Here is a 19947-nt window from a genome sequence, read left to right on the forward strand (position 1 = left end):
TAGACAGACGGTGTCTGATGTTAACACTGTCGAAATCAAAATACTGCCTAAAATAAAAGGAAAGAAACTTAGACAAGTGAAATAAATTGAAAATACATGTGTAACAGAAACTAATCAAAAGCTCCCCACTGTACTTTTAACCATGATCAATAGCATAACTATGATGTTGAATGATTTCAGACTAATCTCCCTTTACTCTAGATATACATTCCATCATATGTATATTCGTACGATATCGCCATTAGTCGTAGGAATATCGTGTATGTAACGTGGCATATCGTAGTCTTTCGTACGAGTATCGTATGTAACCGCATTTAATCCTTCCAAATCTTAGAAATATCGTAACCAGTTCGTAATGCTGTCGGCATAATTCGTACTTAAATCGTATAAACCTCGCACTTTGTCGCACAGACACCGCTGACACACCGTTCTGACTGCTAAATATTCAACAAACTGTAGAAAAATCGCAAGACAAACCTGGCGATGAACAGCGATTTTCAACTTTTATTAATTCGTGGTGGGTAATCGTAGCATGAATCGTGACAGTGTGACACGGCCTTAGATTGGACTCCGTGGTTTAAAACGATATGACATTATAAACTGATATTTAAACATTATATAGTATTATTGCACATTTCCTGATGATATTTTAATATTATATACTAGTAATATTTTGTCATTATACATGTTATGTAATATGACGTCGTAATACTGTTTTTTTTAAGTTATGATAATCTGAAACTCTAAAAAAAAAAAGGTCTTAAATATTATACTGAAACTCTCAAAGGTCTTAAAAATGTTAAAAAACAAAAATTATTGATTAAACGGTTTTAAAATTTAAAACATATTAAAAACAAGGTTCACTTTTGGCTTTTTTGGCCCTGTGAATTTAAAAAAAAAAAACTGAAACAGCTTAATTGTATTTAACAATGCATTGAATAGTATTTAGTTCTAGACCTTTGTTGATTGCATGTCTTTCAATAATTACGCAATTTTCTAGCTAGTTTATAATGAGTCATATGAGTCTCTTCCAAAACTGTGAAATTCATGGCCCCGGGTCAGGGGTTCTGGTGTTAGGGTGGGGCTGTATTAAATTAACTCCGAAATATTGAAATAAAAAAAACTTTGAAGAACAAAGATCTCTTAAAGAGATCTCTTAAAGAAGTTTAGATACAGTGTTGACTATTCAATCATTAACCTAACATATGAGACAAGAAAACAACTGTTACAGAGTAAAAAAGGAATTATTAGACTTTTGTTTTCCTACCAAAATTATTTTAAAAACCAATTGAATTTATTTAAAAAACTGACATTTTAGCTACTATAATAACTGGTAAAATAAACTTAAAATCAAAGTTTTTTTTCTATATAAATCTATTTATGATGAAAAAAAGGTAAATGTATCAAACATTGATCGGTTCTAAAAAAAAACTTTTAAATTGGATTTACTGACTAGGTAACTGTTTCCACTTAAGAATTTTGGATGTTAATTTTTAATGAGATTCCTCAGGTCTTCGATTCATCAATTTGTTTTCCAAAAGCGTGCTTCGTTTCAGAAATTGGTCGTAAAATTTACATTCATGTTGTAAATAAAAGCAGAAATTCTCATCTTTCTTTTCAATTTCTAAGTTTTAAACGTCAAGGAGGTCATTGTTTATTGGTAATTTAAATGTTAATAGAATTATTGGATTTGCTAAACATGTACATGTACATGTATTTATGTGCATTTACCAAATAAATACATGTCATCTAAGTAACTACAGTTTTACCAGTAGTAAGTATTTAAACTGCATAATCATATTTTTAGACTGAAAGTTTCCAGTGATCGTTATCCAAAATGGCATTTTGTGGGGACGTCTCTAAATTCTGCATCATCGGATCTGTTCTTCAAACACTCGCATTTGTTCTTCATATCATAGGATTTGCTTCACCTTACTGGATTTATAGTAAAGAAAGTCGAGGTCCAGCAAGCCTTCAGGTGAATGCAGGATTGTGGCAAAGTTGCAATACCGTTAGTGGTGCTGGTCAGGATGTCACCACATGTACTGACATTAGTATTGCACCAGGTAAAAAAAATAATTTAAGTGCACTGATATGGTATATGATAATGGCATTGGTTGCATTTTGCTCTGTGTTTTTTTAGATTGGTTTAAGGCAGTACAAGCTTTTGCTTGCCTAGGATTGATCTCCCTTCTGATTGCTGTTGTTGCACTGGCAGTTAAACGTTGTATGGACAAGGCCTTGCTGTTTTATTTGTCTGCTGGGTTAACATTTGCAGGAGGTAAATTATTGTATTTACAAATGTTTAAATGTTGTAGAAGAAACATATATTTAGAGAAAACAAACAATTGAAACTAAACCCAGAGAGGGAATCTATATTGTTTTCTTCTAATTCTAATAAATTTCTTTAATTTCTTTCAGCGGTTTGCATTTTGATATCTATTGCTGTTTACGCTGCCAAGTATACTAACACCGTTGCAGATGTTCACTTTCATTTTGCATTTGCTTTTTGCATCATTGCGATGATCCTTGCAATACCTGCTGGGTTTTTCATTATTATTGAAGCCTCAAAATAGTGCAAAATACAATGAAAAAAGGACAAAAAGTCTATTTAAAAACAGTTATTTGAAATTATTTACCTAAAAAACAGAAGAAAGTCTGTCATCCGGAACAGTTCTTTTCCTTTATTCTGAAGTGTTACAGTAACTGTGATTCTGTTTTATTGTCTGTTCATTTAGTTCTTATTCTTATTATTCTTTTTTGCTTAATACATACGTATCACAATTTTATTACAAATATAATTGAGAAAAAACAGATTGGTATGGTATCAATACATGAAAAAACAGCGCCTAGTTTATATAAAGAAGTCACTTGGTATGGCGCGTCTATACATTAGATATTAAAACTTTGAATCACATAATAAATGTTAATAAATATACTGACATAATGATTGGACAAAATGAATGAATGAATCACATTTTTTCATCTCTTAACTTAAAAGCTAAATGCAATTACCTTAATTTCAGAGCTCAGAAAAGTTTTGTACACTTAATAATTGGACTAGTTTGAATGTGGATGGTTTTTTTCCAGTAATAACTTTTAATATATTTACTTCTCAAGTCCTTGTATAGGCGACAAATTAAAACGAAATGAAATTCATCTTCTATGATATTTTTACAAGATTCACAAAATCTTAATTCCTTCACAATATTTCTATGCCTGCCAGTTTCAATTGCAAGGTTATGGGAAGACATTCTTATTCTACTTATTTGTTTTTTATAAAGATTAGGTATTGACTTTCTTAAATAATATTGCAAGGTTAAATAATCTACAATGTGTCTGTAAAAATACATTTTGTTGAACAATTAATTTCTGTCACAAGATTTTGTATGAAATTATCTGTTATTCTTTGTTTGATTACAGGAAATTGTTTATAAATCATTTCTTTGTCTTCTTCAAGCCAGATAAATCCGAGTCCATGCTCATAAAGTTTTTGTTTGATATTTACAACCCAATTATCAGAGTGTCTGCCGGAATATTCACATTCATTGAACAAATATTCATAACACATTTTCAAACTACAATTGTCAGTTTTTAACAGCTTGAAACAAAATTTAAAAATGCGAAAAATGCGAACAATTTTCATAGGCAGTCTACCAGTTTCAACATAAATCATGGCAGTATTTGTGCTCCTTCTAACACCTAAAACATATTTAATAAAGTCCAAGTGCACTTTTTTAAGGAATCACTGTCTAGTTTTGAGAGTATGCCAGGGCATCAACATAGTGGGAAACATGGGATAATGCTAAAATTATCCCATGTTTCCCACTATTGTTGATGTCCCTGGCATACTCTCAAAACTAGACAGTGATTCCTTATATGTCCATTGCATTGTGAAATAAAATTGTAGACTTAGACATTAAAAATGTAGACTAATAGATTAAAATCACACGAGGACTTTCATGCCAATTTCAATAGTCCTCGCACACTGACGTCAAACACAAAGGCAGCCGCACGAGATTCACATGCATATTTGGCCTCCTTAGCGTCAGACACAGAGACAGATGCGCACGAGATTTGCATGCGTATTAGGCCTCCTTAGCTGCTGACCTATCGACCTGCCTAATTTATATTCCGGCAGAATTATCAAGAAATAAATTCCCCCAACTTTCAAACAGTTATCACAGAGAAAAAAATTAGAAATGGAAATATTAAACTTTCCATTATAATTCAAAAGTACACCGAGATATGTAAATTGGTCAACAATTTCAATTGATTCACCATTTAAATGCCATTTTTCTTCCTTACGTATTTTACCTCCGTTTCTAAAAATAACAATTTTTGTTTTCGATATATTAACAGACAGGTTCCATTTCCTAGAATAATCATATAGTGTATTTGGCATTCTTTGAAGCTCATCTATTGATTCTAAAAAAATAACCATATCATCTGCATACATTAAAACAAATAAATTAAATTCTTGTAAATCAACTGGCACATTTCCTTGTTTGTTCCTTAGTTCACACCTTGTATTTGTAACTATATACAGTAGTGAAAACTTTTTTTTTTTATCTGTTGGGGAAATTAATAAAATCTTTGCTTAAGTGGAGTGTTTAAAAACTTGTGACGGACAAAAAGATTGTGTGAAAGTTAAATAATATTTTGAAATAAATATAAATTTTTTTTTTTTGCCGATTCAACCTTTGAAAATGTTTTTCCCAATTTTCTGTTATTTTAAACATTACTCTAGCAAACTTTACTTATGAAATTATAAGCATCTTCATTTATCAAATAAATGAATTTAATGTTTTCTGAACTACTGTGGCTTATGTCTTTAAATCCAAATTCTTATGGGGAAAAGATAAGAAAATGTTATAGGAAGACTCATTCTGGAGGAACTTGAGTTTTCTTTCAGTGTCTGTTTTGAAAAAAAAGCTAATAAGTAGATATAATTAATTATAAATATAAATATTCAAAATATTATACGATTATGATATTTAGAGCCTGGTCTTTTCAAATTTTTAAGGAAAAATGACATTAAAAAAATCTGGAGAACTATTTATGTATTAAATTTGATTTCAAGAAGAACAGACAAACATAGGATTATCCTATAATGTAATATTATTGACAATAATATGTTTTATGCATACATATGTAATTTACCATTTTCTGTGGTTAGAATGTAGTGATTGTAGTATATTTCATGTATATATCAGGTTTCAGAGCTAGGACGTTATGTAATGCATAGTCTCAGGTTTTGGGGCTTTGCGTTGATTAGTCGTGAGCTAACGTCGGAATATCACGTGATTGTTATCGCTGGTGGATGCTGCAAGTGTTTGTACACACCATTTTTTGTAGAAAAACATAACGATTTCGGATTATTCATCTTGATCAATGCTTAATAATCAGTGGATTAGCAGTGCATACGACTTTATGCACAGTATGTAAGTGGTGATATTTCGGATTCGCTTTGTGACTGTTTTTCGACTCCATCGGAGCCTGGGTACATGCGGGGTGTTTCAAAATGGCAGACATGACGAGGGTTGTGCTAATCGGCCATTCGTACATTAGAAGGATGGACAAGTATATGAAAGACAATATGTGAAAAAAAAATCTTTGTTTTGACCTAAATTATAAATAGATTCTCATTGTTGATCCGTGGCCAAGGTGGGTTAAACGTTAAGGGTTTGGCGACATCGTGAACACTATGTACTTTCTCCACAGCCCCTGACATTAGCCTTTTTCAAATCGGAGGTAACGAACTTTCCTTCGATCCCCCACAAAGATTGTAAGGTATATTTCTTTTAGGAACTTCCTGATTCATGGTACGAGTGTGAAACATGTAATTTTATGCAACTTCTCCGACGGGACCCTCACAACTTACCACCGGGATGCAACAATGTTGTTATTGAGATTAATCAGCTTAGAAACTCTGGGTCTGAATCCTTACCATACACTGTATGTGCCATTTTGGAAACACCGGGGTTTTGGGACTAACCTACAGTACCTGAGGGAGTTCACCTACGTACAAAAATGCATGCAGTACCCATCCAGTACCTATGGTCAATGGTCAATCAAAGATGCGGTGGTCAACACTTGCAGGAGGCTAAGGCCAGTATAAATTAATTTGAAGTTTGATATAATGATATACATGATATATGAGCATAAATCATGGAAATGAATAGATGCATATGTATAGGACAAGAGTCAAATATCTAGTAAGATATTTAGAAAGATGTCTGTTCTAAACATTCAAGTATTATTATATCTTTCTTTAAGATATATATATAACTTCATGAAAACCTGCAGAACATAATGTCAAAATTTTCCATGCTAATGTCTCAAAGTTATTGTTCGCAGGGTAAACCTACAGTATACATATGTCAAAATTTTCCATGTTAATTGCTGTATTAAAGTTATTGGTTCGCAATGTGAACTAGCAGTATACATGATGTCAAAGTTTTCCATGTTGCTGCATCAAAGTTATTGGTTTGCAATGTGAACTAGCAGTATACATGATGTCAAAGTTTTCCATGTTACTGTCTCAAAGTTATTGGTTTGCAATGTGAACTAGCAGTATACATGACGTCAAAGTTTTCCATGTTACTGTCTCAAAGTTATTGGTTCACAATGTGAACTAGCAGCATACATGATGTCAAAGTTTTCCATGTTACTGTCTCAAAGTTATTGGTTTGCAATGTGAACTAGCAGTATACATGATGTCAAAGTTTTCCATGTTACTGTTTCAAAGTTATTGGTTCGCAATGTAAACTAGCAGCATACATGATGTCAAAGTTTTCCATGTTGCTGTATCAAAGTTATTAGTTCGCTATGTGAACTAGCAGTATACATGATGTCAAAGTTTTCCATGTTACTGTCTCAAAGTTATTGGTTCGCAATGTGAACTAGCAGTATACATGATGTCAAAGTTTTCCATGTTTCTGTATCAAAGTTGGTTCTCAGTGAGTACTGGGTAAGTCATGTGGCTGTCTCAAGGTATAACTGAACTGTTATCTATTCAATACAAGATCAAAAGCAAGGCATGGTTTTTTTCTTTTATAAAGACTTGATTTATCAGTAAAATAGAACAGTTATGAAGCCACTGTTGTTGAAATCTTCATCATTTTATTATCAAAGTATGCAATTATGAAAGGTCATTACCTAAAATGTTGGTGATACCTTTCATCATAACAGCAGAAAATACATGAAGTAGTTCGCTTAAAATATATAGTCATAAATTATATTCTAGATAGAATTCTTTCAGCTTCAATCATGCCCAAGAGACGGCCAGCCACAGACGAAACCTGGAGAAGAGAAAAGAGTCTAAAAAATCAGAGTGAAGTGTCAAAACTGGTGGAGCATCCATCCGTGCAGATTGATAATGAAAACAAGCAGACAAAATTCTAAAGTAACAAGGTAGTGGCGGAACCCTCTTAAGATGCTACAAGCAACATATCAGAAATACTCAATCAGTTATTAAGTTCAGGTGAGCCAGCAACCCCAAAAATAGCACATTGATGGGATTCCGCTCGGTGCAACAGTAGCACAACGCATAAAACAAAAAATCTGGGAAGATCAGTATTTAGATTTGCGTGTGCTGCTGCAGCAGCGAGAGGATCGTATCTTGGGGGGTCTTCGACTTCCAACACCAGTCAACCCAAATAAATTAAGTGAATTTCTAGTTCATTATGATAGATCTCTTTCAACTTAATTAGTGCAGAGTTTTAAATAGGATTTTCGCCTGGGTTGTGTTGCAGACCCCATCATATCCAATATGTTGAGTAATCATAAATCAGCAAGGGAGCACCAAAATATTATCAATGATCACATAGAAACAGGTCTGCAAAAGGGAATTGATGGACCATTACCTGCACCCCCATTAGATCACTTTGTTGTATCACCCCTACTGCGGCCCTAAACTTAGTGTCAAAAGGTAATTCAAATAATTTCGGAATAATTCATGACCTCTTTTTTCCAAAAGACCAGTCTGTGAATGCCAACATCCAAAAGAGCTCTCTGCTGTACACTGTGATTGGATTGTTAATGTTGGAAGTTTGGTTAAAAAATTTGGTCAGTATATTTTAAGAGCAAAGTCTGACATCAAAGAGGCCTATAAAATAGTTCCAATTCACCCTCTAGATCACCATCTATTAGGTTTTCATTGGGAAAATTTATTTTTAATATTATGATATATGGTAACCAATGTGAGCAAGCAGTTGTCAAATTTTGAAACATTAAGTTATGCACTACAGTGGACAATGGAAATATTTTTAAGGCAGCAGGGGTCTCTCATATCCTCGACGATTTTTTTTTTTGTGAGCCCACCAAATTCATCAAAGTGTAGGTATGTTCTAGCCAGTATTTTATTCTCATGTAGGCAAATTGGGGCTCCTTTTAAGATGCAATAAACACAGACACCTACACCTAAAATAATTATCTATTGGATAGAAGTAGATACTGGGATAATGGAATACAGACATCCATATGAAAAAATTTTTAAAAGTGCAAAAAGGTCTCATTGAAAGAATTACAGTCAGCACATAAGTCTTCTTTACTTCACATGTGGGGTAGCTAGTAGTACACCTGGTAGAGCCTTTTTAAGGCGTTTAATCAATCTCACTTGTTGTTTCGATGATTTTAAACGATATGCTAAGATAGAGGGAAAGCGAGAGCTGACTTAGCTACCTGGTCATATTTCCTGGTCATATACCATAAATCATTTTCATGGAAAATCTGTCTTCCTGAATAAAGAATTGATGTCCTCAGAATATCTAAATTTGCAAACTGATGCCGCAGGGTCACACAGTTTTGCTGTAGTTTTGGGTTCAAAATGGTTTGCGGATAGATGGCCTGATGCCCTTATACAATGTCAAATATGCATCAAAGAACTTTTTCCAATTGCTATTGCATTTAGAATTATGTGGGCACAAGCTTCAAAACAAAAACAAAAAAAGACTTCTTATTTGACAATAAGGCAGTAGTAGAGGTCATAAATAAACAGTCATCTGGTGAACATAACCTCATGAAATTATTATGTCGGCTTGTACTAGTGGCAATACAGTGCAATATTCACTTTAGAGCTAACCATGCTTCAAAAAAATCTAATGTACTCGCTGACAGACTCGAACATTATTCACCAAGCACATTGGCATCACATGTTTCGGCCATTTAATTTTTCAAAAAATTTTGAATTTGCCAGACCCATCTAAGATTTTTTTTTTTGGTTCAGAAATTGTTAAAAAGGGTGTCAAAAATCATGCCAAAGAACAGCCTCAAGACTCCAAATAACGGGGGAAATTCGGAGGGAAATTCCTACAAAAGTTATAGAAGCTATACGTCTTACAAGCTCTACTTGGAATAACCGAATTCTTTTAAGAGCATTAGATTGGGAGAATTATTTGTCAGGACACTGCAATCTATGAATCAAGTGTTTTTAAGGTCAAACATACATTTTGAAACTGGGAAAGGAAAATTGAAAATTGTAAGTTTAATTTTATGTCACACACAAAAACTAGCAATCTGGTCAGTCAGTTACCATCTACCTAGAGGCCCAGTCTGAAAAAGATCTCTGTCCTGTGTTTGCCCTTTTTGAGTATATGTGCCAATTTAAACATTCAAAGGGGACCCCTTTTTCAATTAATTGATGGCACTCCGGTTTCACAGTCATTGGTTTCAAAACATTTAGGTGCAAGTATTACATTCATGGGTTTGAATAAAAAATTTACAAAGGTTATGCTTTTTGTATTGGGGCAGCTACTCATGCAGCTAGGTTGGGTTCTTCGAAAAATGCAATTCAGGCTTAAAAATTATTCATATTTTTCTTTCTCTCTTTTTCATCTTTTCTATCTTTAATTGCTTAGTTTAAATTTCATGCGCATCCCTTTTTCGGCGCTGAAAAGACAGATGTACACGTCAAGTAAAATTGATGTAAAGCATTAAGTCGACCGCAAACAAAATTTAGCATTTCAAAACTACTTTCACATTTAAAAGCATCTATGCAAGGGAATCACAAGATATTCAAAGTTGAAATGGTGATCATTTTTATTTCAGGCTGTCTTCAAAATCAAGGCAAAATGAATTAAAAATTTTCAAAAATTAAATAGAAATTTTAATGCATTTACTCATCAAATGTATACATCGATGTAATAAATTCAATGATAAATGATCATTTATTTTCAGTCAATATGAACCACATACTGATAGCTGATACCATGGATCTTTGTCACGTGATAATGTTTAATGATTTCTGCAGAGGTTACATGTATGCTGCAAAGCGTGGTGCAAAATATAGAAAACCAGAAGTCTCTGTCGAGACTGTAGCTCTACTGGTTTGTACTTATAACAAAGGATGAGAAAAGAAGCCATTGCCATCAGACCAAAACTGTAGGAGGAGTAGCTTTTAAAGGAATTTCACAGATATTCAATTATAAGTAACCATGGCAACACCGTTTATCGAAATCAAAAACCAATGCACTCTTTTATGTAACTGAGTGTAGTCTACTTGTGTGCCAAGTAATATTGAAATCAGACAAAAACTGTAGAAGGAGTAGCGTTTTAAAGGAACTTTACAGAAAATTCTATTTTTAGTAACCATGGCACACTAGTCATCAAAATCAAAAACCGATGCACTATTTTATGTATCTTGGTGCAGTCTACTTGTGTGCCAAGTAATACTGAAATCAGAACAAAACTGTAGAAGGAGTAGCGTTTTAAAGGAATTTCACCGAAATTCTATTTTTAGTTACCATGGCAACACCGTTCATCGAAATCAAAAACCGATGCACTATTTTATGTATCTTAGTGTAGTCTACTTGTTTGGTAAATGATATTGAAATCAGACCAAAACTATAGATGGAGTAGCGTTTTAAAGGAATTTCACAGAAAATTCTATTTTTAGTTACCATGGCAACACCGTTCATCGAAATCAAAAACCGATGCACTATTTTATGTATCTTTGTGTAGTCTACATGTGTGCCAAATAATATTGAAATCAGACAAAAAACTGTAGAAGGAGTAGCGTTTTAAAGGAATTTCAAAGGAATTTCACAGAAAATTCTATTTTTAGTCACCATGGCAACACCGTTTATCGAAATCAAAAACTGATGCACTATTTTATGTATCTTGGTGTAGTCTACTTGTGTGCCAAATAATATTGAAATCAGACTAAAACTTTGAGAGTAGTATTTTGAAAAATTGTTTACAGACAGACAGAAAGACGGACGGACGACGGACACCTTACTATCGCATAAGCTCTTCTGGTCTCTGACCAGTAGAGCTAAAAATATCTTTGTGTCATTCGCAGCTGTAGCATATTCAAAACAATTTTTACTGGACAGGTTCAAAAACTTTTTAATTTTTATTTACCATGCACTTTTACCATGTCATTATTATCCGGAAAATCATGACGATTTCTTTTCATATCTTAAAACACTTCCAGGCTGCCTGGCTGGGGAGTAGCTATTGTAAACTCTTTTTATTTAACAATAAATTATCAATTATATAATGAGAAATGATAATGAAATTGAAACATAATAATAACAACTAATACTCAGTTTAAAGCAAGTTTTAAAAATATTTTACTCATGATTTTATACATGTTATCATTGAAGAATTGTCTTATCTCATTTCCCCATGTGCACTTTCTGACACAAGCACAAATAGATCGGCCGCTACTGCGGCCGATAATAACTTATGACATCGCATTTCTTGAAAGGGTCGCCATCATCGTGGAAAGATTTAATCGTCAAATTTCCAAGACAGCTGCCTGCTTAAATATACAAAGTATGGTGGCATATTTATGCCATCCGCATAACTTTTTGTTATCATAGCATATCATGTCGAATCAAGATACTAGTAATTATCCCGTCAAGTCATGATAACTTTCTGGTTTGTCGACAAACGCCGACTTTATACCTTGTCCAGCCAAGATATGCAATCGTATTTTTGCGATAGCTATTGCATGCAAGATACAAATTAAGTTATCTCGTCATGTCAAGATACATGTATCTATCGCAACAAATGTGATATCTTATCTTGACTGGACAAGAAATAAAGTCGATATTTGAACAAGAAAGTTAACAATACTTTATGAGATTGTTGTCTTGATTTGACACGATATACTAAGTTAACAAAAAGTTAATATGTGGATGGCATAAATATCCACATATGCCATATACATGTATGTGGCATATAAATATTTATAAATAAATATAAATATATAAAATAAAGATATCTTTATTTCTTTGATGAGCTTGCGATTGAAAGTTATAAATCATTTTATATGAAACCCCGCCCATGACCACTTGTTTCTGATACTTTTTTTTCTATAAGAATATGTCGCATCGTCATTTAAAGGAAGTACGAGGGTTGTTCGAAATTCGTAGACTCCTGTCATATCTTTCTTATTTAATGTCATATGCTAACCAATTTTGGTAGAAATATTTAAACAATCAATTCAAATGATTTGTATTAAGATATTCAATATATCATGATTAATTTCAAACCTATCCAGAATTTAAAACTGCAAAAATCGGACCGCGGAGCAGGTCAAAATTTAGCAATTCACAAACAACACAAGAAATAAATGCGAAAATGTCTGTAGTCATATTCTCTTTGAAAAGGAGCAAAAACGGGAAAAAAATCCTTAAGCTAGACTTTGAAATTAAGAATTGTTACATTGATTCATATTCCAAATTATGGCTTAATATTTTGACTCGTTGAAAAGAAATCAAATTGGGAATGAAGTTGGTAGTCCTCATTGAAAGCGGCAAAAATGATGACGTTGTTGAACGTTACAGAGCAGCAGATAACGATGCATTTTCCTAAAAATGTTAAAGGAATAAAAAATAATGTTACAATTAAGTCGTGCATGTGTTTATAAATTGTACAGACGGTATTTGAGTGACAGAGACCCTGTATCGGACGAGGACAATCTGTAAAGAAACGGTTTATCTGGCAAAATCTTATCAAAAACTTAAAAAAAATTGGGAAGTCATGGAAAGACATAGCGCTTCGGAGTTGCTGATCTTGTAAAAGCACAGCTAAGTTGTAAAAGAAATTAAGAATGGAGGCGTACAAGGCAAGGAAAATCCCCTACTCTGAGAAAAGACATTTCTCAATTCTAAAAGTTATATTTTTCAAAATGATATTGTTTATATCATCTGTTACACAGTCATCTAATTCTGTATTTCATTGTTTTCATATTTTATTAATAATTTATTTTTCACTCATGTTTTTAAGATATGTGGAAAAAAGAAAAAAGCTTCACTTATGATTCGAACCCTCTCCATAGCGCAGGGTTGATCCAAGACCGACTGCTTTAACCACTACGCTACGAAGTATATGCATTATCGACGTCTATCAGTGTGATTTAAATGAACGGGTTTGTTGAAGCGTACATTTTTTCAGAAATTTTCGATTTTCATATAGAATGGGTTCAGATTCCATTTTTTGGACGAATGAAATAGATTTCGCATTTACGTTTCCATCATTTAAGCGTTAACGAAGAATGGAGAATTTTATAGCTCTAGTAAACCAATTTTCCACTAAATATGCTTATAACTGTCAACTTTGAAATATTAAGATCATCAAATAATAAGTCGTTCAGTAAATAAAATGATAAAATGTTTTGAAGATCACAGTACTGAGAACAAGATTTTAGAAAAATATAACTTTTCTGTGAATTTTGAATTTTGAGAAATATTTTGTCTCAGAGCGGGGGATTGTCCAAGCCTTATACGCCCTCTTTCTTTAATTTCTTTTACAACTTAAATTTAATTAAAACATTGATAAAGGAAATTATACAACGAAAACAATTGTTAGAAAAATGACTTTCAAGTGCTAGAAAAGGAATTTTAATAAGTAATAATTTACCTAGACTGTTAAATTGTACAAGGATAGTACTTTTGAGAATTCTTGACGCTATGTTTTTGACGTTACATTTTGACGTTACAAAGCAAAAAATCAAAAAAAATTCTATGAAATTCTAAATAAAAACTCTTCTATGACAGCTGGTTTTAAGAAGTGGATTGAATTACTTGAATTAGATAGCAAGGAATCCAAAAAAATTCATAAATTACCATTTAAAATTACAAAAGAACTGTAAACTCCAGTGGTTTCAGTACAGAATTCTAAATAAAATATTGGCAACTTATTCTTTTTTATTCAAAATCAGAAAGGTAGATTCTAAGCAGTGTAATTTTTGTTAAAGAGAAGTAGAGACAATTGAACATATCCTATGGGAATGTGACTTTGTACAATTACTCCTTGAAAATTTTGAATATCATCTTCAACAGAGAAATCTCCAGTTGCCCATAACAAAATTTTTTTTATTTTAGGCATTAAGGAAAAAATAATGAAATAGCGAATATCATAATTTTATGGCTAAAATATTATATTTATACTTCTAGATGTACCGAAAAACCTCTATAAATGTGCACTCAGCGATATCACACTTGAATCAATTTTACCAAACACAAAAATATATATCATATAAAAATGGTGAAAAAGAAAAATTTGACACTCAGTGGAACAGATGGAACCAACTCTTTTTGTAATTCTCTCCACTCTCTCTCTCTCTCTCCCCGCTCCCTCTCTCTCTCTCTCTCTCTTTCTCTCTCCCTTATATGTAAAAATACACAGTTATGTCACAACGATTACTTATGAATGTTCTGTATGAAATGAACTGTGTTTAAAAAATAATAAATAAAAAAAAATTCATTGCTTATAATTCAATTTTCATTCATTTGATGTAAGAAAAAGAGATGATCGATCTAACAAAATGACTTTAGTTTGTACAAAATTTGAATGTAACGTCAGGCGGATTGATACGTTTTTGACGCAAGTCATTGTGACGTAGGCAACCCATTTTATACGATATAAATTATTTTTTTATCCAATCAAATACAGCGTTACAACCAGAATTAAATTATTTTAAATTGAAGTAAATTGATTTCTTTTACATCGAATGAAATGAAACTTCACGCATCAACAAAACAAATATTTTTACACATGATATTGAGCTTATTTCAAATTTCTTGAAAGTAGTATATCGAAGATTGACATAGTCCACGAACGTTTCAAACAACCATCGTAAATCATTTCTTCACAGGCTAATCTATTATTTCTTTTGTTTCATGCATATAGGTGTGTGTGGGTATATAATTACCTGTATTTATTCCGAAACAAAATGCAAGCTAAATTAATTTGAAGCTTTCATCGAAACAAATCGAACAAAAAAGACTCAAAAGTTATTTTTATCAGAGAATAATTTTATAGTCATCTTTATTATCATTTCAATTCGTATTTTAAAACCATAAGCACTTTAACCTATTATTTTATGTTTTCCAAGATCAAGAACCTGTAGATGTCGTCCGCGTGATGCAGACTATAGCGTCTGCTCTAGAATCATTGAGTAGGGATACTGATCCTTGCTTTGCAGCTTCAAATCCCACTATAGGACGTTGAGACCGGATCTTCGAATGAGACCATATAAACTGACGTCCTGTGTTGCAGTAGGTGTTTGCACAAAAGATCCCCACTACTTATTGGCCGTTAGTGCTGAGTAAAGGAAAAAAAATGTGCAGCTCTCAACCGACAAGTTGTGGCGTCTCCATATGAGTAAAAACTCTCGAGAAGGACGTTAAACAACATACAAATAAGCAAACAAAGATCAAGAAATTGCACTGTTATCATTTGTCGGTCGCACGGCGCAGTGGTAAGAGAATGTGCTCTAGAGTCGCGGAATAAAGGCGTTGATCCTTACATCGCGGGTTCGAATCCCACTTTGGGACGTGTAGAGGTGTCTTTCAGATGACACCGTTTAAATAGAGGTCCCTTGTCGGCATGGTATTGTAGTTTTTATACACAAATGTCCCCCTTGTATATTATGATAATTCATACACACAATTCCCCCAATGCATTGATGTAATTAAGTTGTTTGTTTGTTTGGTTCGGGTGTTTTCTTTTGCCAAGATTTATTCAGAAATGTTTTCTTTTGTTTTGCTAAATATTACACAGATCTTCTCCCTACTGAATCATGAATGTCCTGATAGCTTTCTAATATTATTTATCTCAAGTTTTTAAATGGTATGCTCGACATAATAATATAAAAGTTCTATTACAGTGTTTTATGACGAGAAACGTGAATGTTGAGGAAATATCCACACCAGATTTTGTAAGATGTAGAATACGATTTGGTACGATGTTTGCATTTTAACTTTGTGGTCTTGGATAAATATCTTAGAAAAGGACAGTCTTATGTGGTTGCATATTATACTAAGTATCTCATATGAAAATTATTAGGATTCATTTTCTGAAATCGTAACGTTTCTGAGAGATATTAATGCGACAAATAAAGAAAGTTGAATTTCTGAAAATCAGGCACATTTGTTCAAAATACATTTATCTGATTATTTGCATACAGGTCCATTTTTGTCAAATTATGTTTGTTCAGTCTATTTAAAAGGAGTATTATATGAAATTTCAATTAAGATTTTTAATCTTTTTTAAATAACACACGATCCCTCATATACTGATTTTATGAAAACAACCACCATTTGTCTTGATTTTGCATAATTTAAGAGATAGACATGAACAATCTTTTTTCTTTCGATCGACGATTTGGATGTATGAGTTTCATAATCATGTTGTACGCTGAGACATACGCAAAGACTTCCAAAAGTCCCTATACAAGGAAAGTAAAAAATGCCACTGAAGGATGAACATTACTTAATACTATGCTTACCGAATATAAAAATCATAGAGTGACATGGATTAAGGGACATAATAATATATGACCCCCCCCCCCTGTAAAATTTACTCTGAGATTTCCGTAGGAGAAATCCAACTCTAAAGCCAGCTCTCCCTGGGGGAAATCATACTCTACAGCCATTTATCGGGGGGGGGGGGTCCTACTTTAGAGCCCTTTTCCGGGGGGGGGGATTTTTGGGGAGGGGCTACTCGACAAGACCGGTGTTTTTATGTATTAAATGTTACAATAACAATATGCTAGCGGACATATGGATATTAAAAACATTTTAGATTTAAAAATTTACTGCTTAACAGATTGTTTCAAAAATGAAAGAACAACTTAAATATTAAGGTCAAGATCTAATAAATGAAAGTTGCCTGTAGATATGTCAAATTTAAGAAATAAGTTCCTTTAATATTGCTTTATTGCTTTAGCTTGGGCAAAAAAGTCTTTTGGGGCATAATTTCTAGGTAAATAAAGTGAAAAATTATATTTTAAACTGTTATTTCCAATGAGAAATTAAGTAAAACAGCCATGAATATGGGAGGTTTTTTTTCCATATCGGATAAAGAAAATGTATCCAGGTTGCCTACAGCCTTTCAGAAGACGGTAATTTGTATGTTCTTGGCCTCTTCTTTATAATAATGTCAAATTTAACTTTTCATGCGATTTCAAATTGAATTCAACAGCCCACTTTTAGAAATTATATTTTGCAACACTGGACCTGTATTTACATAATCAGATAAATTTATTTTGGACTACTGTGTATGATTCTCAAATTTTTTTTTATATTTGTTTCGCAAATATTTCTCGATAAGGTTCTTAATTTAGAGATGTATCAGGAAATAGGACATAATTGAACGAAGATTAATTATATTACCTGTGTTAATTTGTTAGCAATTTCAATGTGTTCGAACAGGTATGCAACCACACATAAAGTAAATTTATCCAAGCCCACAAACAGACAAATGATAAAATGTAAACATCGTACCAGATCATATCCTATATTTTCTAAAAACACTACTGGGTATTTCCGTAAACTTCACGTTTCTTGTCTTAAAACTACTGCAGTTGCAATAATATTACATAATAGTTACACCAAGTGATCGAAAGCACCTTTTAACTGCTTGATAAAAAACGATAAAACAACGTTTAGTTTAAAATATTCCCTGCTTGAAAGATTGTTGCATCATTGAAAAATTAATATGATGGATCAAAATGCACATTAATATTTTAATAGCACACTTTTTCAAATTAAATGAGGGGCTTTGAAAATTCAAATAAAGTTAGCAAAAACAGTAAATGTTTTATGTATGTCGATACACTTTTCCCTAAAAAATTAAGGCCAGATATTCCTTTGGACTTCATGAGGATCATTAAAGTGCAATTACTAATTTTTTTTTAATTTATGGAAGGAGTTATTCAAAATAAATGACCAAAAGGAATATTCTAAAAATAACACTTATTTTTTGACAAAAGCAAATATACATATGAAAATAAAATAGTCTAAATCAAGTGACTTATTGTCAAACAAAGAGATACGTTTATTGGATTGAAAGTATCTAACCTGTTCTTCGTTCTTCGCAGAAAATCAGGACTTTTTCAAATCTTTTAAATTTTATTTGGGTTTTACTTAATAAGTTAAATCGGTCGTCAAATACAAAGAAAATAATTTGTAGGTTTCATTTTCAAAAAATGGGATGAAGGAGAGCGATAAGATAACTACAGGCGCAAATAATAATTAAGGTGAGTTGTTAATTTCACATTGATCTTCATCATGTGAACCAATGTAGTCGTTCTTTTAGTAAACGTTTAATTTACCTCTTTATTAAAGAAGATAAATGACATCTGGTCAAATTCTGCTTACAGGCCCTATAGAACTTCTCTTTGTCATATATTGTACTACTCCAGCACACTTGTTTTGAGAACCTTCACAAGAAGGTAAGAAATTAATTACTACGAATTTAATTTAAAAAAAAGAAAAAAATGACTATCATTTGTATAGATTTTCATGGACGCAAGTGCATTAAAAAAACAAAAAAATCCTCAAAGGTTAAACCATCAATACTCATGTAAGTTAAAGCTTGATAAAAAAAAAACATAAACAATTAATTCAGACAGTTGAAATTGACAAAACACAGCTTCCTACATTGTACTACACACTGAAATAAAGTGGTAAAATCAGTTAATTCTTACAATGCAGAGGGTTTATAAACCCCAGTGCTGATAAATTAGAACAACTAATTTGACGTATTCCTCTTTACAAGTTGTATTCAATTTTAAATATAAAAGTTTCCAGAACAAATATGGAATAAACTTATCTCAGTATGTCTCTAAAGAATAAAATATCTAATTTAAGTTTTTCAATTATTTATTGTAAATCACTATTTTTATTATCATTCCACAAATGAATTAAATTTGCATTTATAAATGTGTTAACGAAAATCTGGTACTTATATGAAAAAAATATACACGTAAGAAACTAGAAATTAGAGGTTGGTTAAAGATTTAACAAAGATATCGGCAAAACCTCAGTACATCCTGTGCCTCAACAAGTAATTCACCACAGGTTTACCTGCATATTTTTTCAGATAAATAGCTCCAAGTTTTAAGTATTTTTTATCTGCTTATTGTACAATCTGATATGCACCTTAAAAATGGGAGAGGTTATATGACGGGTGTAAAAAAACGGCTATATATCCTTTCCTGCAATATATTTTTATTACACAATTTTAATTTTTTCATTGGCCTTCCTGTAAAAAGACACCCTGTTAATCTAGCATATTGTTTTATTTAAAAATTATCTTTATTTCCGTAGTTGTTTTGCTTTTAATTCATTTCAATAAATTCACTCTGTAGTTTTTTTTTTTTAGATTGTGTTTATCTTAGTTTTTCTGCATGTATTGTTTAATTTTGTTGTTTTTATACTTTTGTTTATTTCTTTGTAATGTGTTTTATTTTCATGAATTGATTTTCTAAATAGTACAATCTTGGAAAGTACCAGCTTGAACTCGAAAGTATATAGACATAGGTCATGCAACAGAAAATATTGAACACTGAAATTAAAAGTCCCGAAAATCATTTAAAGAATTACCCACTATTTGCAAATTAAGGCATTAAGGAGCCTCTTTCTTTACAAATGAAATCTGGAATCTGAAATACTCAAATTACTCTCAAAAGTTAACTAAAACTATGCA

The 19947-nt window shown here is 32.2% G+C and overlaps 1 protein-coding gene across 3 annotated transcripts in view; it reads left to right on the forward strand.

Moving 5' to 3' along the window:
* Nucleotides 1-19947, forward strand: part of LOC134260144 (uncharacterized) — a 93673-nt gene that overhangs the window by 5528 nt on the left and 68198 nt on the right. For 2 of the 3 annotated variants that reach the window (XM_062742729.1, XM_062742728.1), the window contains exons 2-3: nucleotides 1808-2066; nucleotides 2144-2281. In XM_062742729.1, the coding sequence (XP_062598713.1) occupies nucleotides 1838-2066; nucleotides 2144-2281 (367 nt within the window). In that variant the 5' untranslated portion in view covers nucleotides 1808-1837. Of the gene's footprint in view, nucleotides 1-1807; nucleotides 2067-2143; nucleotides 2282-2421; nucleotides 2736-19947 lie in introns of those variants that run through there. The other variant, XM_062742730.1, reaches the window with a different exon arrangement.

This window comes from Saccostrea cucullata, unplaced genomic scaffold (assembly GCF_032062105.1).
Source record: "Saccostrea cucullata isolate Sc308-1 unplaced genomic scaffold, CSIRO_AGI_Scuc_v1 ctg1941, whole genome shotgun sequence".
NCBI lineage: Eukaryota > Metazoa > Mollusca > Bivalvia > Ostreida > Ostreidae > Saccostrea > Saccostrea cuccullata.